The following is a 22007-nucleotide window of genomic DNA, read 5'->3' on the forward strand; positions in this document are numbered from 1 at the left end:
TGACCCGCAACCAAGAAAAGCTAATGTGATCTTGGAATGTGTTAAGAGCAGTACAGGATCCAAAGCAAGAGAAGCAATAGTACCACTGAACTTCTTCTCTGGACAGATCATATCTGTAGTATAGTATAAGATGCAGAAAAGCTCTAGGACAATCAGTAGATCAAAATGGCTTCTTTTGAAGATACAGCTACCCTGACCTACTGGCAGTTCCTTGAACACAAGGCTCCATCCCTTATTGTTATGCTTCTGCACTGTCACCCAAACCTGGGAAGCTCTATCTTTTCACCATCATCTTTGACTTTCCTTGGCTTATTTGACCTCTTTCAAAATTCAGTTCAAAGCCACCATTCTGAAGGAAGTTTTTCCTGATGCCTCGCCCTCACCTCCAACAGCTGCCAATATCTCTGCCTTTCAGATTACTTTCCATCTATTATGTGTGTGCACTTAAAAAAAATGCATACCTATTTCTATGTTGTCTTTCCCATTTAAATCCATGTTCCTTGAGGGCAGGTACTACCTTTTAATTTCTTTGTATTTCTAGTACTTAGCACTGTGCCAAAAACTTGATGATTGACTGAGTTGTGAAGGGACTAGAGACCATGCCATGTGCTGACTGGCTGCAGGAGTTTAGAATCTTTAATCTTGAGATGATATTTGGAGACTTGTCAAGCAGAAGATTAATTGAACTTGTCCTGCACAATTAGAAGCAATATGCAGAAACTACCATAGGACAGATTTGGGTTGATATAAAGGGAAAAAAATCTAACAATTTGAGCGTTCAAAATTGCTATCTAGTTGGCACGGAAGGAAGGAAGTTCCTATTCATAGGAGATCTTATACTAAAGATTGGATGACCATTTGCTTAAGATGTTTCTAAAGGGATCGTTGTCCTGGGACAAGCTGTTCTAGATGACATCTGAAGACCTTTCCAACTTTGAGATTCTGGCATTGAGTAAGGTTTCATAACCTCCCTGGGCTTCAGTTTCTACATCTGTAAAATTAACTTGGACTAAATGACCTCTTAAGATTTAAAAGTAGAAAAGACCTATGATTTGAATACAGATTATCTCTGCCTTCTTTTCTCCTTTTTGGTACATCTTATCATTACTTCATTCATTCCAAGTTGTTTTAGTTAACAGTTATTAGGGCAATAATGCAGAACTGTGCATTCACATAAATCTGTATGCTAGCTTTTACAGTTAATGACCTGGTAACATTTTTATGGTTTTCCAATGAAGTCTCAAGTACTTTGAGAGATGTCAACTAAATATCAGTTAGAAAAACTAGGTCCCTTGAGATAACTGAAAGGAGAGTGAAATGATTTTGAATATTTCTTCTTGTTATCATGAAATTTATTATGATAAAAAGGGAGGGGTTTGAAGTTTCTTGAGAAACTTTATTAAGAGGTTCATCTGTTATTAGAATCGTTCCTCCCAAAAAACCCCTCAAAGTTCTAAGGCAACACCGTTCTTATTTACAAGTGAATTAATGTTTGTTAGGGTCATTCATTAAACATTTAAGGGTCATTGATGGCACTGTGTTAAGCAGTGGGCATACAAAAAATGGAGATGTTGATAGAGAGAGATGGATACATGCATATATACATATATGGATGTATATGTACTTGTTGTTCAGTCATTCATTTGTGTCCAACTCTTCCTGACCCCAATGGACCACAGCACAACAGGTCCTTCTATCCTCCTCTACTTCTCAAAGTCTGTCCAAGTTGATGTTCATTGTTTCCATGACACTATCTATCCATCTCATTCTATGCCATCCCCTTTTACTTTAGCCTTCATTCTTTACCAACATCAGGGTCTATATACCCATATAGTATGTGTATATTTAAGTTAAAACTCTTATACATGAGTGTTATATTTTTATATAATATTTACACATTTTGTGGATTGGCATATTCAAATAATTCATCATCTAATGGTCAACCTTCTGGTGATGAGCACTTACAAACTTAGCAAGGCTGTTTCTCAGTGAACATATATAATCCGTTGCCTAACTAATACTCAAAGCTTTTCTGGCTGGGTGGGATAAAAATAGGTGATATCTATATTTTTCTATCTATACAGATTGATACACATACATATTATATGCATACATATGTAATTGTACATATTTGTATATATACATATATATGAGTGAATTACTATATTAAAATTATATAGTTGTACAATTAAAAATGGTACCTGCAATTACAACTTTTATGAAACCAGTGTCACCTCTATGCCATGTGGATGTACACCAACATTACTTGTATGACATGGATACATGTATAGAATAATAAGTTAAGCTTCAATAAAAGAAAGTGTAATGTAGATTTGTCAGACATAGTAATATCAATCCAGGAAGGTGTCTTAATAACAATGATCTCATACATAGTGCAGCCATTCTACAAAAATATTTAGGAGTTATTATTTACATTCTTTAATTTAGTGAGGTATGGGTCCTTGCCACTCATGTCATTGGCCAACAGCATCATGAATAATTAGAGTAAATCTTCCAATCAGATTAGTTCTTCAAAACACAGATGCCTTATAAAATACATGAGCTAAGAATGGGATTTGTAGCTTTCTCAGAAAACCCAGTGCCCATATGTTTTGGTTTGGCTTAACTCTAACCTTGTCATTTCTGTCTCCTAATGGGCCTTAGTCCAAAGAGCTGGAGATAAATGTCTTGGAACAGAAGTGTGCTTAATGCATTGCAAGCCCCTTGATATGCTTAAGGAAGTTAGGTGATATTCTTCACATATAGAAACAAAAAGATATTGACTCATGGGGCACTAAGTTTTTCTCCCACTCAGAGAAGGAGTCATGGTAATGGATTTGTATGATCTTCAGCAAACTGTTTCAATTACTTGGGTCTCAGTGCCCTCATTTATAGAGTGATGGGACTGAACTGGATGTCCTCTAAAGTCCTTTCCAATTCTATAATTATATGATACATCTAGCATCCCTCATCCTTCCAAAACAATCAGTGGTACAAGGTCACCAAGATGAAGTGAAAGGTATGTATATGACAATGAAACAGTGATATTAACTGATTCCTCAAATGTTCAAAACTTTAGTATTAGTTTCATTAGCACCCTCCTACAACCAATTGAGAAAAGCATATATAAGGGGATATAGTAATATACATATTAAAGTAAAATATAGGAGTTTAAAAATTATGATCAAGGTTTTGAAGGCTTGGGGTTTAACTTGGAGTTGCATCAGTTTTTATATCTTCTAAGATTCTCAACTGGTTACAGTTCATGTCCAGTGGTGAAATTCATGCATGATGTAGCATTAAGACATTGGTGTTCCTATGAACTAGGGTAGTTTTTATTTATTAAGCACAGAAATGTGTCACAATTGGAACTCAACTGGGATGAAATATTTACCTCAATTAAGTTAAGGGAAGCACATGTTTGTGCTGGGAAGAGAGGCATTTAATAGGTGACAGAGAAATGATTTGAAGATTTTTTTTAAAAAAGCTTTAAATTATCTGCATGTTGAGGAGCAGCCTCTATACAAAAATAGACACTAAACTAAGAATGATAGCCCTGGGTGATACTATATTAATCAGGCAAGCTATTCATAGCTACATTATATATCTCTTATTGACTAAAACCTGTGGTGTAATACTGGTTAATACAAAAGTAATTTAGAAGTTATCTTAGAAACTGACCTAGGTGACTACAATAATGAAAAATATTCTAAGTATAAAATATCCCTGCCACAGTTTAACATGCTTAAGAGAACATAATTATGGAAAGTACAATCCCATTCATGATTTCCAGAGAAAAGGAGATAAAAATAGGGATAGCAACAATTGAAAACTTGACTCCTGTTAGAAAAAAGAAACACAGAATCCAGGACAGAATTTTTTTAAAGCCTTATTTTTAACATATAACAAATCCTTAATTATCATTTCATCAAACATATTCCTATATTTTATTTGATTTAAATTGTGAGTTTCCTTTCTTCTATTTCATCATTCTGTGTGGCTCTGGGAAAATCATTTAACCTCTATGCATCTAATGCAACTCCTTGGAATCTATAAGTCATGGGGCAGAAGGCAGTTTACACTGGTGGAGGGATTTCCCTATGCTGATACAATAATAGATTCTTCACATACCTATGTACATATGAATATATGCATGTGTGTATCTATATGTGTACATGCATGGGTATGTGTATATATAATACATGTGTACTTGTGTGTATCTTCACACATTTGGCAAGTTAATTTACCTAAAGGAAGATATACCACAAACCACAATTTCAAGCCTTCAATTTAGACAAAGAATATGCTATGTTCAGAATTAAGATTTTAATTATTTATAAAGGCCGTGGATCTAGAAGAAATATAAGGAAATCATTAAAGACTAATTATAAAATACTGATTAAGGTCAAACTGTTTATTTATGACATGAAAATGTAATTAATAGTAATAGTATTTTTTAAAGTGTTATCATTACTAAGGTAGTTTGAAAGAAAAGTCAGGGCTGAGTTGAGCATGATGGGGTGATTCTAAAAAATGAAATTGGGTAAGAAAAGGTCAAAAGGAGAAATTAGCTCTTGAAAAGGCAGTGCGAAAGGAAGAAGTAATATAGAGGAAGCAGGTGGGGGTAGAAGGGTGGTAATATTGGAACTTAACTCTCATCTATGATAAAGAGGAAACAACATATACATCTGAAGAGGTTTAGAAGTCTTCTGAACTTCTAGAGAGGTGAAAAAACTGGGGGATAGAGTAGGGGAGGGACTTTAAGAAGGGTATATAGATTAAGATTAGAAGGGTGGGGTGAATAGATAAGGGAGGGACCTTTAGAGGGGTAGCTAAAATAAGGAATAAGAGGGTAAGGGAAGAAAATAAGGTAACAGGGATAGGGTGAAAAGAGAGGGTGAGAAGGAAAATAGTGAGTAAAAATAAGATAGAGGGATATTCACAAATAGTAAATATAACTTTGAATGTGAATTATAAAAAATGAAAGAAGCACAAAGTCAAAAATATCAAAGGTTTTAAAAGTATAAAGGAAGGAGGTTTAGCAGTACCAGATCTTAAATTGTATTATAAGGTAGTAATTATCAAAACTATCTGGTAATGACTAAGAAATACAAAGGTAGATCAATGGAATAGAGTAGACATACAATTTACAGCAGCAAATAAACCCAGTAATCTTGTATTTGACAAGTGTAAAGACTTAAGATTTTGGGGATAAGAATTCATTATTTGGCAAAAATTGTTGGGAAAACTGGAAAGCAGTATGGCAGAAGGTGGGCATAGACCAATATCTTACATCATTTATCAAGATAAGGTCAAAATGGATATATGGCCCAGATATAAAGAGAGGTTTTACAAGAAAAGTAGAAGAACATGTAACATGTTGCTTATTGTACTTATGGATACATGAACAATTTATGAATAAACAAGAGATACAGAGCAAAATGAGGTATAAAATGGATAATTTTGATTACGTTAAATTAAAAAGGTTTTGTACAAATAAAACAAATGTAGCCAAGATCACAAGGAAAGCAGAAAATTTGGGGAAACTTTCTATAGATAGTTTATGAGATAAAGGTCTCATATCTAAAATATATAAAGAACTTTGTCAAATTTATAAGAATACAACATTCTCCAATTGATAAACATCAAAGGATGTGAACAGGCAGTTTTCCTGATAAGGAAAAAAAATAATTTATAGTCATATTAAAAAAATGCTCTAAATCATTACTGATTAGAGAAACACAAATTAAAACAACCTTGAAATAATCATTTTATACCTACCAGATTGGCTAAAATGACAGAAGAGGAAAGTGACAAATGTTGGAGGGGATGTGGAAAAATTGAGACACTAATTCATTGTTGGTGGAATTGTGAACTGATCCAACCATTCTGGAGAGCAATCTGGAATTATGCCCAAAGAGTTATTAAACTACCTATACTCTGTTTGTTTGTTTGTTTGTTTGTTTTTGTGAGGCAATTGGGGTTAAGTGACTCGCCCAAGGTCACACAGCTAGTACATGTCAAGTGTTTGGTCTGAGGCCGGATTTGAACTCAGGTCCTCCTGACTTCAGGGCTGGTGCTCTATCCACTGCACCACCCAGCTGCCCCTACCTATACTCTTTGACCCAGCAATACCACTACTTGGTCTATTCCTGAGGATAATTTGGGGAAAAGGAAAATAACCTATATGTTCTAAAATGTTTAGAGTAGCTTTCTTCATGGTGGCAAAGAACTGGACATTGCAGGGATGCCCATCAATTAGGGAATGGTTGAACAAGTTGTGGTATATGATTGTGATGGAATACTACTGTGCTATAAGAAATGATGAGCTCAATGATTTTAGAAAAACATGGAAGGACTTGCACAAAATAAGGAAGAGTCAAATGAGCAGAACCAAGAGAACAACATATACAGTAAGAGCAATATTGTTTTAAGAATAACTTTGAGCAATTAAGTTATTTTGTCTATTATAAATTCCCAAATTAACTACAAAGGACCTATGAAGAAAGATGCTATCTGCATCCAGAGAAAGAACTGATAAACGGAAGCATGTATAGAATAATTTTATATATATAATATGTATGTGTTTATATATATACATACGTACACACATATATACACACACACATAACTATGAGTGTACATATGTATACACACATTATACACACACACACACAAACACACATAGGTATATATATATATGTATGTATTTGTGTCTAATGGTAGCCATCTCTAAAGTGGGGGATGATGGGAGGAAAGAAAAAAAAGAAATTTGCAAGATAATTTTGTTGTATATTTGAAAGAAATAGCAAGTTGTGGATAGGAGATTTGCAATTTCATGTGAAATCATCTTTTTATTGTACTATGTTATGAAAATGCTTGTTTTATTCCGTAAATTAAAAATAAAATTAAAAAATAAAGAAGATATACTCGTGAGAGGAAACTACAAGATGAGCATTTGGGTAAAGATCAATGCAGATGGAAACAGGTCTGAAACCTGGCCAAGGCACAGGGCATAATGACAGCAGGAGGTTTCAATTATCTAAACATTTGCTCATGTTCTCTTGCTGCCAAAAAGAGAGCACCTAATAATTTCTTGATTTATCATAATGTAAATGCCATCCTTCAAAATGTAGAAAAGTTACAAGGGGACACTTATATTGGATCTGATCTTCACTTGCATGGAAGAATTGGTTGCTAGTGCTGAAATGGTGAAAACATCATCATTAGAAGCAGCTCAGGAGCATGGTTGTAGGAGCAATGGACCTGGAGTCAAAAGGATCTGAGTTCAAATCCTTCCTTAGACACGTATTAACTGAATGACCTCGGGCAAATTACATTATCTCTCTCTTTTTACTCATCTATAAAACAGGGATAATAATATACCTACCTCACTGTATCATTGTATCAAATGAGATGTATGTAACATATGTACAACATTTTGCAAAGTTTAAAAGTGCTATGCTATAATATACTAGATAGCTATAATAATAATAGCACTATTAGTATAGCTTTAATATATTATATATATATATATTATATAACATAATAATATTATTAGTTGAACATGACTGAAAATGACAATAAAATATTATTAGTATTATTAATGCCATAATAATAGTATTAGGATAGCTATAATATATAATGATATATAATATATATTGACATAGATATCCTAATAGTGTTATATATAGTATATGCACATGTATATAATATATTTGATTATATATTGTAGCTCTCCTAATAGTTCTATTGTTGTTGTTGTTACCATTAACATGGAAAGGAAAAAGACCATACTCTCCTAGATATTTTGATAGAAAAGAAGAGGAAAGCTAAATATAGCTTAACATTCACCATAGATTTGGAGAAAGCAGATTTCAGAGAGATCAGCAGCAAAGCTATGTGGGATGTCATAGACTAAAAATTCTACAGGAAGTCATCCCAGGAAGGATGGGAAATTTTCAAGAATTAAATTCTGAAAATGCAAAAGAAAAGAATTCTGATGAGAAGTAAAAACAAACAAACAGGAATTATCTGATGAGACTAATAGGGATGCACAGAGAACTCACAACTCAACCTGGAATTTTAAAAGCTATGTACCGAAGAGGGAAGAAAAGGCACATAGCAGGGAATGAGTATCAGAATATGGTATGGTCCTCTATATACAGTATCAAGAACTCTAAAGCTCAGAATGATATAAGGCTGGTGAGGGATGTTAAGGACAGCAAACAGTTCCTGTTTTTGTTCCTTTGGTGTGTTTTGCTTTGTTTTGTTTTATAGATGCTGAGGTAAAGAAGGGAATCAAAGAAGGGATCAGATTCTGGTTTGGTGTGCTGTCAGATAATGCTAACTGACAAGAAAGAGAAGGCTGACCACCTAATTCTTATTTCCATTTTATTTTCTCTGCCTAAAAGAATGACTTTTACACTAGAGACAAAAAACAAAAACAAAACCAAAAATAGCTAACTAGCATTGCTATCTAAGATAAGAAAGAATATAGTAAGAGAGTGCCTAATTGCCTTTGTCAAATTCAAATCACCTAACACAAAGGAACTCCATCCTTGGGTTCTTGGTATACATAACTGTTGAGCCACTGTCAGTGACAGATGAAAGGCCATGGAGAATGCGAAGGGTCCCACAGAAATAGAGAAGGGAAAATGATGTCCTAATTTTCAAAAAAAAGAAGAGAATAGAGTCTGAAAGCTCTAGTTCTGTGAATAAACTTCAATTCCTGGGAAAAGTCTAGAATGGATTGTTAAAGGATGGTTGGTTAGTAAGCAATGATTAGAAAGAGCCAGCCATTGTTGGCTTCATGAAGGTCAGATCATGTTACCTTAACCTTTTTTATTTTTCTTTTTTAACTTTTTTGACAGGAAATGAAACTAGTTCCTAAAGATCAGGGAAATCACATAGATACAATTTTTTACCTAGGATTAAGTGAAGCATTTGATAAAGTATTTCATATAATCTGGAAGAAAGACACTGATGAGGTGATCATTCAGTTAGATGGATTCTAAATTGGTTGAATGAAGAGATTGGAAAGGGAGTCATTGATGGTACACTGTTAGCTTTGAAAAATAATTTCCAAGGAACTGGACTTGGCCCTGTGCTGGTTAACATTTTTATTGATGACTTGGATAAAGCACAGACGGTATGATCTCAAATTTTTCAGATGACACAAAACTGAAAGAGAAAATACATTAAATTAAAAAGTCAGGAACCCAAAAGATCTTCACAGGCTAGAACACTGGGCTCAATTTACTAAAGTAACATTCAGTGGGTACAAATGTAATATCTCATACTGGGGTTCAAAAAATAACACAACAAGGAGTGCCAGTGGGGAGACATGATAGCCCTAAAAATGTGGTGTTAGGTTGTATGAAGACTACATACGGAGCATTCTGGAAGACATAGGTCTAAAGACTACATATGGAGTGTTCTGGAGGACATAGGTAAGCTGGATGGTATGCAGAGGGAGAGTAAACAAGATGGTAAAAGGTCTTGGATTCATGTCATATAAAAAGGACGCTGAAGAAACTAAGAATGTTTATTCTGGAGAAGAATAAGGGTTTGACGAAAGCGATAGCTGTCTAAAGTATTCCAAGTTTGTGGAAGAAGTATTAGACTTGTGATTTCTTAAGATTCTTCCAGCTCTGACACTCTGTGAGACAAAGGATTTTATTGCACCTTGAAATATAATCTTGTTGGATATTCTTAAATGAGAAAAGAAAACCTGAAATTACTTTTTAAGGATACTTTCAACTTGACCTATCTATGTACAATTAATTGTTTAAATGCATTTAGATTTATTATTCTTGACATTAATTATGTCAATTGAGTTTATAACTGTCTAATCTTTGTGCTGAGAAAATAGGCTATGAAATCTTTGATGAACTAAATCTGTGACTCAGTACACAATTGCATGATAAAACTGAAAGATGAGTCATGCAGCAGAAATACACCGAAGATTTTGAGCACCAAAATGATTCACATACTTGAAGTCCAAACAAATTATCTTGATTTCTGAAGACCAAGACAGGAAGAAATATTTCTTTGGCACATCCCACACCTAAGTCTGTGCGGATATGAGTCTGGAATTTTTTGGTCTCTGAAGGGAAATGAGATTGTTAGAGATAAAACTGGATTTGTTCATGTCATTAGGTTTCGGTCAAAGGCACAATCCAGACACCTTTGCAAATACGTCATACTGTCCTCTTCAACTCAGCCCCAGTGTTCCAACATGATGCATATTTTACATGTTTGACTCCATCTGGCTATTCACTCCTTTATTCAACACAAACCTCAGCCCTCAAATATATGTGGTCCATACTATAAGTAACTGGGCTTAGTGAGGTCTTGCTACATGGGCTATTTTATACGGGCACATATTAAATCTTTCCACTTAGAATCACAGACTCTTAGAATCAAAAGGCAAATTGGATAACATTTAGTCCACATGCTACCTTCCCTTTGCAATATGCTTAAATGGTCATCCAGATTTTGTTTGAAGTCCCTTTCTGGTGCTAAGGTGGGTATCATATTTCCCCTCAGTCTTTTATTTTCTCTAAGACAAGTCACTTAACTTTTCTCAACCTCAGTTTCCTCATCTATAAAATACAACTAATACCAGCTATCTCATAGGGTTGTGGTAGGGATCAAAAGAAATAATATGTTAAGCTGTTTGCAAACCTTTAAGTATCATCTACATAGTATTATTATTTTAAACTAAAAATTCTTAGATGCTTAAAGCAATAATCACTTGACCAACATCCTGGTTATCTTCTTCTGAACACATTCCAGCTTTTCAATGTCCCTCCTAAGATGTAGTGCCCAGAATTGAACACAGTACTCTAGGTGTGAGATGAATAGGACAGATGCAGTGGAACCATCAAGTCCCTTGTTCTGTTCCATTAATGTGAGTTAAGGCAGGGTTAACTTTTGGGGGATGCCATGTCATAGCTGATACTTTTAAGCTACTTGAGGACAGGGACTCTGGCTTCTCATTCTTTGGCTGGTCTTCGAAGTCATGTTATGTCCTCAAAAATGCTGTCAAATGCCCAGAATTAATGACTTCTATAATGAAACCTTAGAGTTCTGCTTAGCAGAACTTCTCTTAGTTTGTTATATGCTCTCAGGAGAGGAGAAGCAAGGGGGTGTACATATGCAGGCACTGTCAGAGGGATGGAATTAGCAGTTTGACAAGGGCTGTGTCAAACTTGTCCACTGACATCTTTATAACTGATGGGATTTTTCACTTCTCATTCAGATGTTAGGGATGAGGCAAACACAACCTAAATGCTAAACTGGAACTTTACCATGGGAAATCTTCAGGTTGAAATTCTGGAAAATACTTCACCAACAAGCAGATAATAAAAAATGGCAAAATATCTGAGTAGCCTAAATCTTGAAGCCAGTAACTTTTAAACAGTTTAGAGAGTTATCTCTTCAGGAAAGTTGCTATGATAGTCCATCTTAATATCATAGTATTCTAATTCGTGACAAAAAGGACTTCTTGAATGTCTTTGTAATACCACCCCATTCACATATTCCACAAATGAAATGAGTCCATCCATGGCCTACCTGTCTCATTTCTTTGTAGTTGTGATGCTTAAAATCCAGGTCATCTGTAGTTGTCATTTCATTCCTTCTGTGGTAATAGTTATTAGGATCTAAGGGAAAAATATAACTTTTTATTTATTCAAATAAATCCACCAATCTTCTGAGTATTTATTGTTTGTCTAGTCCTATACTAGGTGCTTTTGTGGTGACAGACGAAATTAGCAGTTTGACAATCCACTAAATTAACCAACCATAACAAAGGAATGTAGTTTAAAAAATTGATACGGGCTATAATTATCATGACTGAATGTGATGTGTTCTACAACATTTGACAGAGTATAAAAACATATCATAACCAGTACACAATGTCCTGTGCTATTCCCAGAGTAAGGACCATATGTAGAGTTTTCTAGGAATACTCCTAAAGATATGAAGCAAATACCACTAAAGCAGAAACATATTCAGAAAAGTATTTGAAAATCTATAGAAATACATGGTATAAGTATAACAATACTTCACCAGCACATAGAGTAGACATTTTGAACACCATATCATTTTTTTAGTGTAATGAAAAAGAAACATGGAAAGAATCTAGAAAACAAAAGAACACCAGGAATTCTTGATATCTTTAATAAACAACTAAATATGAAAATCTGATGGTTAAGGCAACATCAAGAGTCAAGGCAGCAAAAAGAATAAAATAAACAATTTATCAACAATCAAGAACTGTACTAAAGAGGCTTTTAAAAAATACAGAAAAGAAAGAACCTCGGAAGAAGGAAGATGTGGAAAAGCAAAATTTCTGGTTATTCATTTGGTTGGAAGAAATTTAACACAAGAAAAACACAAGGTGCATCAAATTCAAAAGAAAAACATGTACCATGAATGAATAAATGAATGGTGATGTCCAGAAAAATGAGAAATTCCTAATTTTCTACAAAACTGGGACACAACTGTTCTAGGTAACATCCATAGTGAATGGCTCAAAGGCTTCATGATGGCATATTTAGCATCCTCTCTGATGCAAGCCTGATTCCAATTTCTCTAAACAAACAATATATAGGGATAGAGACTGAACCTGGGATTTCATTGGTAATAGTGAGGTCCTGGGGAGAAAACTCCTCTATTGAGGCAGGTTGACATTTTTTTTTCTGAAGCTTATACTCTTAAAAGAACACTGAGACATTAAGTGACTTACCCAGGGTTCCATGTCTACTCTGTGTCAGAGGCAGATTTGAAGCCAGATATTCCTGGCTTTAAGGTCAGTTCTCTATCTACCACACAATGGTACTTCCTTAATAGGAGTTACAACATGGACACACACACACACACAGAGACAGACAGAGAGAGAGAGAGAGAGAGAGAGAGAGAGAGAGAGAGAGACTATATGTATACCAGTGAAAACAGGGATCAATTTTACATGTTTAAGTAATTTATGCAAGGCTTTCATAGCTAGAGTCATTCAAAACAACTCTATAATTTCAAGAAATAAATATATTGGCTAAGAAGCAAAAAGGAAACAAAATGTTTAAGGATTAGAATTAATCCTGAATAATCGCTGATTCAATTATTACCAAACAAGCCATCTGAAAGTATCCTCACATTTATGCTGTCTTTACTGATTACCACAAAGCCTTAGACTCAGCTCCGCACTCATGGCTTAGTCATGTACTGCAAATAGATCCAAGCATGGTGAGAATGCTAGTGTTTGACATCCACATGGAAAACTGTTTTCTATTTAAAATACGCCACCAACATGATGTTAAGGGGGAAAATGATATAAAACAAGACAAGTGATGTAAATTATCTCCATGGTAAGAACTTCAGCCTGCTGTTCTAACTGGGCTAACAGGGAGAAAGCAACACATATAAGTGGTTTCACTTGCAAGTTGCTGAACCAGTGGTTCTTAGGATACAGCAGTAAAGCAGATGGGAATGTGTCTTTTTTAAGTCATTTACACTGACAAAACTGTACCGATTTCTGATGTTAAGGCATTTAAAAATTCTGACATTTCAAATTTCAAAGTAGTTTGTTATTCATAACACTGATTTTTTTTGTATTTGACCCTTGTTACAATCCTGGTAGAATAAATATGATATTCATTTTACAAGTTAACAAACACAAACAAATAACTGAGGCTTAGAAAAGGCAGGCAATGCGCACAATTTTGCATAGCAAGTAAATGGTAAAGATGCGATCCCCAAATAGGCTTAACATTCTGATTTCACAAAATGTTTTTTCCCTTCCAAGGAGGAAATTAGCTGCTACAAAGCAGTCACCATCACTTCGATTTACTGGCCATCAACTTTACAACCTCATATTCATAGCGGAAGCTTTCACTTATGCATAAGATTGCCATATTCAAACAGAATAGATCATTGGTTATTTCAGAGAGTGAGAGTCTTCAAAGCACTACAGAAAGCACATAGTTCCATGCTAAAGAGGTTTTTTTTTGTTCTTTTTTAAAAATTTTAAATCTGGGACTAGTTCTTCTTTTCTGAGGTAACTCTGTAATGCACTGTTTGCAAACACCCAAACCAAGGATGAATGAAGCAATCTTCCCAATGCTGAAAATGGACATAGATCCAGAGGTGTGTTGTAAACCTTTGAATGTCCCCTTCTCTTGTTCATTTCAGAGGGTAGCTGGGGAGGCAAGCTAATGTGGGTCAAACTCTTTGTGAATCATTTCAGCCGTGATGACCACTACAATTATTTCTAAGCTTCTTCTGTGTACTTCAAATTATTTATGACACATTCCTTATTCTGCCTCATTGAATCCTTATGACATGGGCCACAATGAATAATTCTGTTTTATAGAAAGGGAGATAGCATGGCACAAATTCGCACAGGTCAGATCAAACTGAAAAGGCTTTAAGTACATAATATGTGTCTTCTTTTTTTTTCAAGGAACAGCCTAAATAAGGGTGGGAGAATTCACCACCAGGAGCTAGGCCACAAGATGATAAATTGTTTTGGCTTCAGCCAGGCAAGAAGGCTGTATATTAAGGCATGGAATGATTACAGTCTGTGTATATGAAGGAAGTAGCTACTGCAAGAAAACCAAAGAATTTTTGAGGTGTTGAAGCAAACAAGAAAGTGGGGAGAGTAGTAAAACATGCTGTGAGTGAGGATTAGACTAAATGACATCTCAGGTCCCTTCCATATCTGTGATTCTATGAGAAACAAAAAGAAGACACAGAGAGCCTTATAATCATCCTACTAGAGATCTTAGGTGGAAGGACTAGAATTCAGTATTTCTGGATAATTTTTGAAGGTTTATGATTATGATTACCACCATCATTATCATTATTGTTATCACTAATAACAGCAACTGGCATTTATATTCATATTAATTCAACCACTATTTATTAAATGCCTACTAGGCATAGAACACTAGAAAATGGGGATATGGAAATGAAATAAGACAATCTTTACCTTTGGGTAGCTTCTACCCTAATAATAAATTGGCTTTCAAAGCCCTCCATAACCTGGCCCCTTCTTACCTTTCCAGTCTTCTTATACCTCCAACTACTCTGCTATCCAGTGACACTGGCCTCCTGGCTGTTCCTTCATCTCCCAACTCCAAATGTTTTCACTGGCTGACCCCCATACTTCGATTACTCTCTGTCCTCATCTCTACCTCCTGGTTTCCTTGGTTTAAAGTTCTACCTTTTGCAAGAAGCCTTCCCATCCCATCTTAATCTTAGTGCCTTCCCTCTGAGATTACCCCCAATTTATCTTGCATATATCTTGTTTGCACAGTTATTTGCATGTTGTCTCCCCAATTAAATTCAGGTCTTTGAGAATAAGGGCTGTCTTTTGCCTTTCTTTGTATCCTAGTGCTTAGCACAATGCATGCACAGTAGGCAGGTGCTTAATAAATGCTATAGTTAAATGACTAGAAGAGTGAGTACTATTTATATGCAGTACTTTATATACATTAGATTGCTTTATACTAACACATGTTTTGTGTTATTGATGCTAACCTAGCAACAATTATATCCTACTGTAATTATAAACATTGGAACTTACCATGTGGGATGAAAACTCAGATTGTAAATTTGGCTCATTATTTGAGATGTCACTTTGATCCTGGTAAAAAGTGTTTGTGTTGACACATCAGTAGTTCTCCATGAAAAGGAAAATGCCAACAGCTACTTAAAAAGAATACCGCCTGGCCCCTACTCATGTAAAATCATCTCTAGGCAGATGAAGATTTCTGGAAAGATTGGAGCTGCCAGCCTTGTGGAGGGAATGATAGAAAACCCCAATTCATTTCTTCTTTTTCTGCTTCTTCCCTTTGAACAAAAAAGCCTTCAATTGTAACAACATGAGCCTGGTTGTTATACCCCTTGAATACTGTGAAGTTGTGATGAATAAATTGGCTACTCCAAAAAGATCTTTGCCATTTTATCCTAGATCAGATTGAATTAAGGGAAATTTATATATGTATTGCTATGAGAGGTCATCCTATAACTGTTTTCAGACCCACACATGACTGAAATTTAATGTTATTATAACAATGATGCACTTTCCTCTTATAGTGAATCCCTCTGACAAATGAATTAGCATTAAGGTCTACCTTAAGATATGTTGTGGAGGCCAAGAGAGAGGACCTTAGATACTCGATCTAATGACAAGAATGACTCCATCTTTAAGCTAGCCTTCATTTTAAAATGAAGGAACATTCAAATCCACAGCCTAGCATTTAAGTTTTCCCTCTACCTTACTTTTTGTGTATAATCAGCCAGAGGGAAAAACAGATCTACCTCTATTCTGAGACCCCAAGGTCAATGACAGATTAATAAACTAGCTAGTTCCTGTTGCTTCTCCCTGCAGGCATCAAATTGCCTTGTCCCAAGTCCAGGTGAAATCTAGACTAACTCCCCCCCTCTCTTTTAATATTCTAAATATCTTCACTTTCTCAACTCACTCTCATTGCGTCTCTCCTCTTTTTGGAGGGCTGGAGAGCAGAGCACCAAACTCCTCACAAAGACCTCTGTCTTATAACCTTCCTGGTAAACTCATTTTCCAACTACTACTCTGTTTGGCTTCTAATCTATGGAACAAGATGTTCCCTCAAGGTACCCTGCCTGGTGACCTATCCCTATCCCCTCCATCAGGTTTATTTTATATGTTGTCTTCCCCAATTAGATTGTGATCTCCTTGAGGGCAGGGATTAACTCTTTTTCTTATTTATATTCCCAGCACTTAGCTGGACCCTACCACTAAATAAATGTTTATTGAATTGAATTGAATATTCTTGCATGAAATGGCTTCTAGGCAGAACTACTTGTTTTAAACGTTTTGCTATGGGGCCTTTAATGTCACAGTGAGCATTTATACTATGTAGCAGGAACTGTGTTGGATGTTAAGAACAAAGGCAAAAAAAGGAAACAATTTTTGTCCTAAAGGAGCTGACATTCTAGATGGCAGAATAAGGAAGACACTCACCTGAACTCTCCCAAATTCACTTAAAAAACAACTATGAATTAATACCTTAAAATTAATTTTGGAGTGGCAGAACCAACAAAAAAATGGGGTGAAACAATTTTCAAGCCCAAGACAACTTAGAAGAGTGGCAGGAAAGGTATGTCTCAATAGGGAAAAAGGGGAACACAGTCCAGCACAACCAGTATCCAGACAATCCAGCAGCCAGCATTCCCAATCTTTTCCCAGCCCTAGGACAGGCCAGTAATGAGGCCCAATGGCCTCTAATGCAACCCAGCAGGGAGGCCCTGCAGCTCCACATGAGAAGCTTGGAATACTGCCCCCTCCAACATAGGAGCAAAACCCAACTTTAACATAAAATTCACAAAATAGGCTTGAAAAAGAGTGAAAAAAAACAAAACAAAACAAACAAAAAAAAACAACTAAACTGAAGGAACACACACACATACACACACACACACACACACACACACACACACAAAGAACCTGACCATAGAAAATTGCTATGGTGACAGGGAAGATCAAAACACAAACTTAGAAGAGGACAACAATGTCAAAACATCTACTTGTAAAGTCTTAAAGAAAAATGTGAATTGGTCTCAGGCAGTAAAAGAACTTCTAGAAGAGCTCAAAAAAGATTTTAGAAACCAAATAAAAGAAGTTGAAGGAAAACTGGGAAAAGAAATGGGAGTGATGCAAGAGAATCATGAAAAAAAAAGTCAAAAGCTTGCTAAAGGAAACACAAAAATGGAAAAAAAGATTTAAAAAAAAGACAAAAACAATTCCCTAAAAAGTAGAATTGGTCAAATTGAAAAAAGGTACAAAAATTCATTGAAGAAAAGAACTCTTTAAAAAGTAATATTGGCCAAATGGAAAAGTAGGTAGAAAAGCTTACTGAAGAAAATAATTTTTTTTTTTGGTTAGGCAATGGGGTTAAGTGACTTGCCCAGGGTCACACAGCTAGTAAGTGTTATGTGTCTGAGGTCAGATTTGAACTCAGGTCCTCCTGAATCCAGGGCCGGTGCTCTATTCACTGTGTTATCTAGGTGCCCCTGAAGAAAATAATTTCTTAAAAATTAGAATTAAGCAAATGGAAGCTAATGACTCCATGAGATATCAAGAAACAATAAAACAAAATCAAAAGAATGAAAAAAATAGAAGAAAATGTGAACTATCTTACTGGAAAAACAACTGACTTGTTCTGGGAGAAGTAATTTAATAATTATTGGACTACCTGAAAGCCACAATCAAAAAAAGAGACTGGACCTCATATTTTAAGAAATTGTCAAGAAAAACTGCCCTGATATCCTAGAACCATAGGGTAAAATAGAAATGGAAAGAACCCACAGAACACCTCCTGAAAGAGATCCCAAAATGAAAACTCCCAGGAATATTATAGCCAAATTTCAGAGCTCCCAGGTCAAAGAAAAAATCTACAAGCAGCCAGAAATAAACAACTCAAATATCATAGAGACAGTCAATATTACACAGAATTTAGCAGCTTCTACATTAAAGGATCAGAGGGGAAAGAGCAAAAAAGCTGGTATTACAACCCAAAATCACCTACCCAGTGAAGCTTCAGTTGAAAAAAAAAACAGATATTCAATGAAATAGAGGACTTTGAGATATTCCTAATGAAAAGACCAGAGCTGAAAAGAAAATCTGATTTTCAAATATAAGACTCAAGAGAAGCATAAAAAAGTAAACACGAAAGAGGGATTCAATAAGGTTAAACTGTTTACATTCCTTCACAGGAAGATGATACTTTTAAGTCTTAAGAATTTTATCACTATTAAGGCAGTTAGAAGGATTATACATAAACAGAAGACACAGGTATAAGTTCACTATTATGGAATGATATTAAAAAAATAAGTGGAGAGAAATAGGAATGTGCTACTAGGAGAAGAGGGAAGGGTGGGGTAGAGCAGAATAAATTATCTCACATGAAGAGGTGTGAAAGAGTTATTAGGAAAAGATGGGGGGGCAATGCTTGAACCTTACTGTCATTGGAATTGTCTCAAAGAGGGAATAATATACATGATCAGTTGGGTATATTGATCTATCTTACTCTATAGAGAAGTAGGAGAGCAGGGGGTTAAGAGAAGTGGGGGGAATGATAGATGCAAGGACAGATTGGGGGAGGCAGTGGTCAGAAGCAAAACACTTGTGTACACATATAAAATATCAAATTGCTTATTGTCTTAGGGAGAGGGGAGGGGAAGGAGGAAGGGAGAGAATCTGGAACTCAAAATTTGAAAAAAAATCTTAAAAATTGTTTCTATGTGTAATTGAAAACATAATAAAATATTATTTTAAAAATAATATATTAAAAAGGAGCCTACATTCCATTCAGAAAATACAACAAGTACATAGACAAGTAAATTATGAAATAAAAAATTACATGGAAAGGGAGTACTAACAACCAGAGGAATTAGAAAAGCCCTCTTTCGGGAGGTGGAACTTAAGTAGAACTTGAAGGGAGGAAGAGGCAGAGAGAGAGAGAGAAGGATGGGAGGTGGGGAAGGGAGGTCAAAGGATAAAGGGAACGATGGAGAGAAGAAAGAAGGAGCAGACAGAGGAAGAGGAGGAAGGAGACATTCCAGGCATTGGGAATAATCTATACAAGGGCATGAGGATGGAAGATGGCATCAGAGAAATGGAATATTACATAAGCAAATGTGGATGAAACAGGAGCATATGATGGAGAATAATGTGTATTTACCCTGGACATCTACATCAGAGCTAAACTGCGAAGGGCCTTAAATACTAAACATAATAATTTGGGGTACCACTGATACTTAAGCAGAGAAGTGACTTGGCCAGATATGTTTTCGAGGAATATTAATTTGTTAGCAGTGTGGAGGATGGATCGGGGTAGGGAGGATGGGGGGGGGTGTAGAGACATAGAAAAAAATAAAATAAAATCTTTTTTTTTTAAGTAAAGAAGTTCATAAACATAATAGCTTACATTTCCATATCACTTTAATGTTTATAACAATCTTCCTCACAAGAACTTGGCAAGGTAAGTAGTGCAAATGTTATCAGAAACCTCATTGTACATATGTACATGACAGAACACATTTTAGTATAAATTAGTTCTATAGGGAATGTTTTCTGTCATCAGCAAAACTAAGTAAGTCATTCAAAGAAAAACTTGGTGAAAGATTGCATACCAGGGCAAAATGACATAGGAATTTAGAAAAAAGGTAGTAATTCAGATTGAGCAAAATACTGGCAATTTTTTAAAAAAGTATTTTAATATGGTAACACACAAATATCCTGCAGTGAACTGGGACAAGATGTTTTTAAATTTTCTACCAGTACATTTTAAGGGGAAGTAAATGAATATTTTTATCATTCATTTACACTCAACTTATCCACATGCTGTTTTCTAAAAGGCATTTGACACCAAACAAGCCTCAGGAACCTCTTTTAGAAGTCCTTTCAAGCCTGTTTCCTTTGAACAGAAGTCATCCTTACAAAGTACTTGAAAGAAATTGAATAAAAACTGAAAACTCAGTACAAAAAGACTCCAAGTTTGGTAACATTCCACTGTAGTTGATCCTAAGCCTTTGCTGAGGATTAAAGGCCTGGCCATGTACTGTACCCCCACACAAATTTCAAAAATGATTCTCCATCAAGCCTTCCTCAGCCAAATAGATCTTTATTCTGAATTCCTAAAGCACACCCACTAGCCACTTAATATTTTGTACAGTTAGGTTTTTTTTTTTTCTTCAGCTAAACACCCATACCCAGAAGCTTATCTCAGGGAGGGGCTGGGATTTTCCGCATTAGAATGGGCAAATTCATGAGCTGCAAATGTATTTTCAGAAGGTTGGGGCTGTTCTAGTAAACAGGAACTGGGGTTAGAAAATCAGAATAGTCTATTAGGCAAACCCTTGGTCTTTGCAGTGTCTTTCCTGAGAGATTTTGGAGAACTGACGAAGAAGAAGGCAGGTAGCTGGGGCTTGTCTGGGCAGAATAGTAAAGATCAATGTATGGCCAGTAGGCCAAGCTGAGCCCAGAGAAGCCTTAGGGGTAACAGGGCAGGGGCTAAATTCTGATTTGAGATATAACCAAGGATTTCTTCCAGAAGGAGTTCATATTGGAGCGTACTCTAGTTTATCTATGTTCTCCCTAAAAGGTAGCTATAGAAATCCACAGAATAATCCAGATGCAATCTAACTCTGACTGAAGTGGGTTTCTGATCTTTCTTGTTCTGACTCAATACTCTTATTAATACAGTGAATGGTCATTTACTTTTTTTTTCATATCACATTGTTGACACATAGTACTTTAAGAATACATTATTTCATCATTGTAAGGAACCCTTCATCTAGTACAAACTCAATTCTTCCACACTTTAATCAGCTACTTTTCGTGAACTGTTACGGTCAAAAATCTTTATTTCATTTGGTCACCAATTTTCTAGTGATGTACCTCATTCATTCATCCATTCATTCATTCATTCATTCAACTAACAATGATTGAGTACTTAATATGTGGCAGGCACTGTACTAGGAGCTGGGCAAGAAAGACAAAAATAGAACAAATCCCTGCCCTCTAGGAGTTTATACTTCACTAGAGCAGGGGGAAATGATCTAAGCAATTAAATACATAAAAATATGTGCAAAGTAATTTCAGAGGCAGAAAGAAGGGGAGCAACTTGGCAGGGGTGGGGGGAGAGAGTCACAAAAGGAGGTGGAGAGAGATAAGGCTTCCAGGAGGTGAGGATGAAGGTGAGCGGTTGAGATGCTCTGTGCCAAGGCGCAAAGATGAGAAATGGGACATTATGTAAATCTTAGCTAGGCTTACCCTCAAGTAGCCAACACCCAGTCTGTTGTCACTGGGCCTCTTCAGCTGCTATTCTGCTGGCCCAACATTACCTTCAGACTATGATGAGGCTTCCCAGTAGGTCTTCAGTAGAACTTAGAGACTGTAGGCACATAACAGGTACTTAATAAGTGTTTGCTGAATTGAAGGTTAGATGATCAAT

The 22007-nt window shown here is 35.7% G+C and overlaps 1 protein-coding gene across 2 annotated transcripts in view; it reads right to left on the reverse strand.

Moving 5' to 3' along the window:
• Positions 1 to 22007, reverse strand: part of CPXM2 (carboxypeptidase X, M14 family member 2) — a 202464-nt gene that overhangs the window by 41122 nt on the left and 139335 nt on the right. For both annotated transcript variants that reach the window (XM_027839844.1, XM_027839843.1), the window contains exon 7: positions 11581 to 11669. In XM_027839844.1, the coding sequence (XP_027695645.1) occupies positions 11581 to 11669 (89 nt within the window). The remainder of the gene's footprint in view (positions 1 to 11580; positions 11670 to 22007) is intronic.

The sequence above is a fragment of the Vombatus ursinus genome, unplaced genomic scaffold (assembly GCF_900497805.2).
Source record: "Vombatus ursinus unplaced genomic scaffold, bare-nosed wombat genome assembly UNPS02014833.1, whole genome shotgun sequence".
Taxonomy (NCBI): Eukaryota; Metazoa; Chordata; class Mammalia; order Diprotodontia; family Vombatidae; genus Vombatus; species Vombatus ursinus.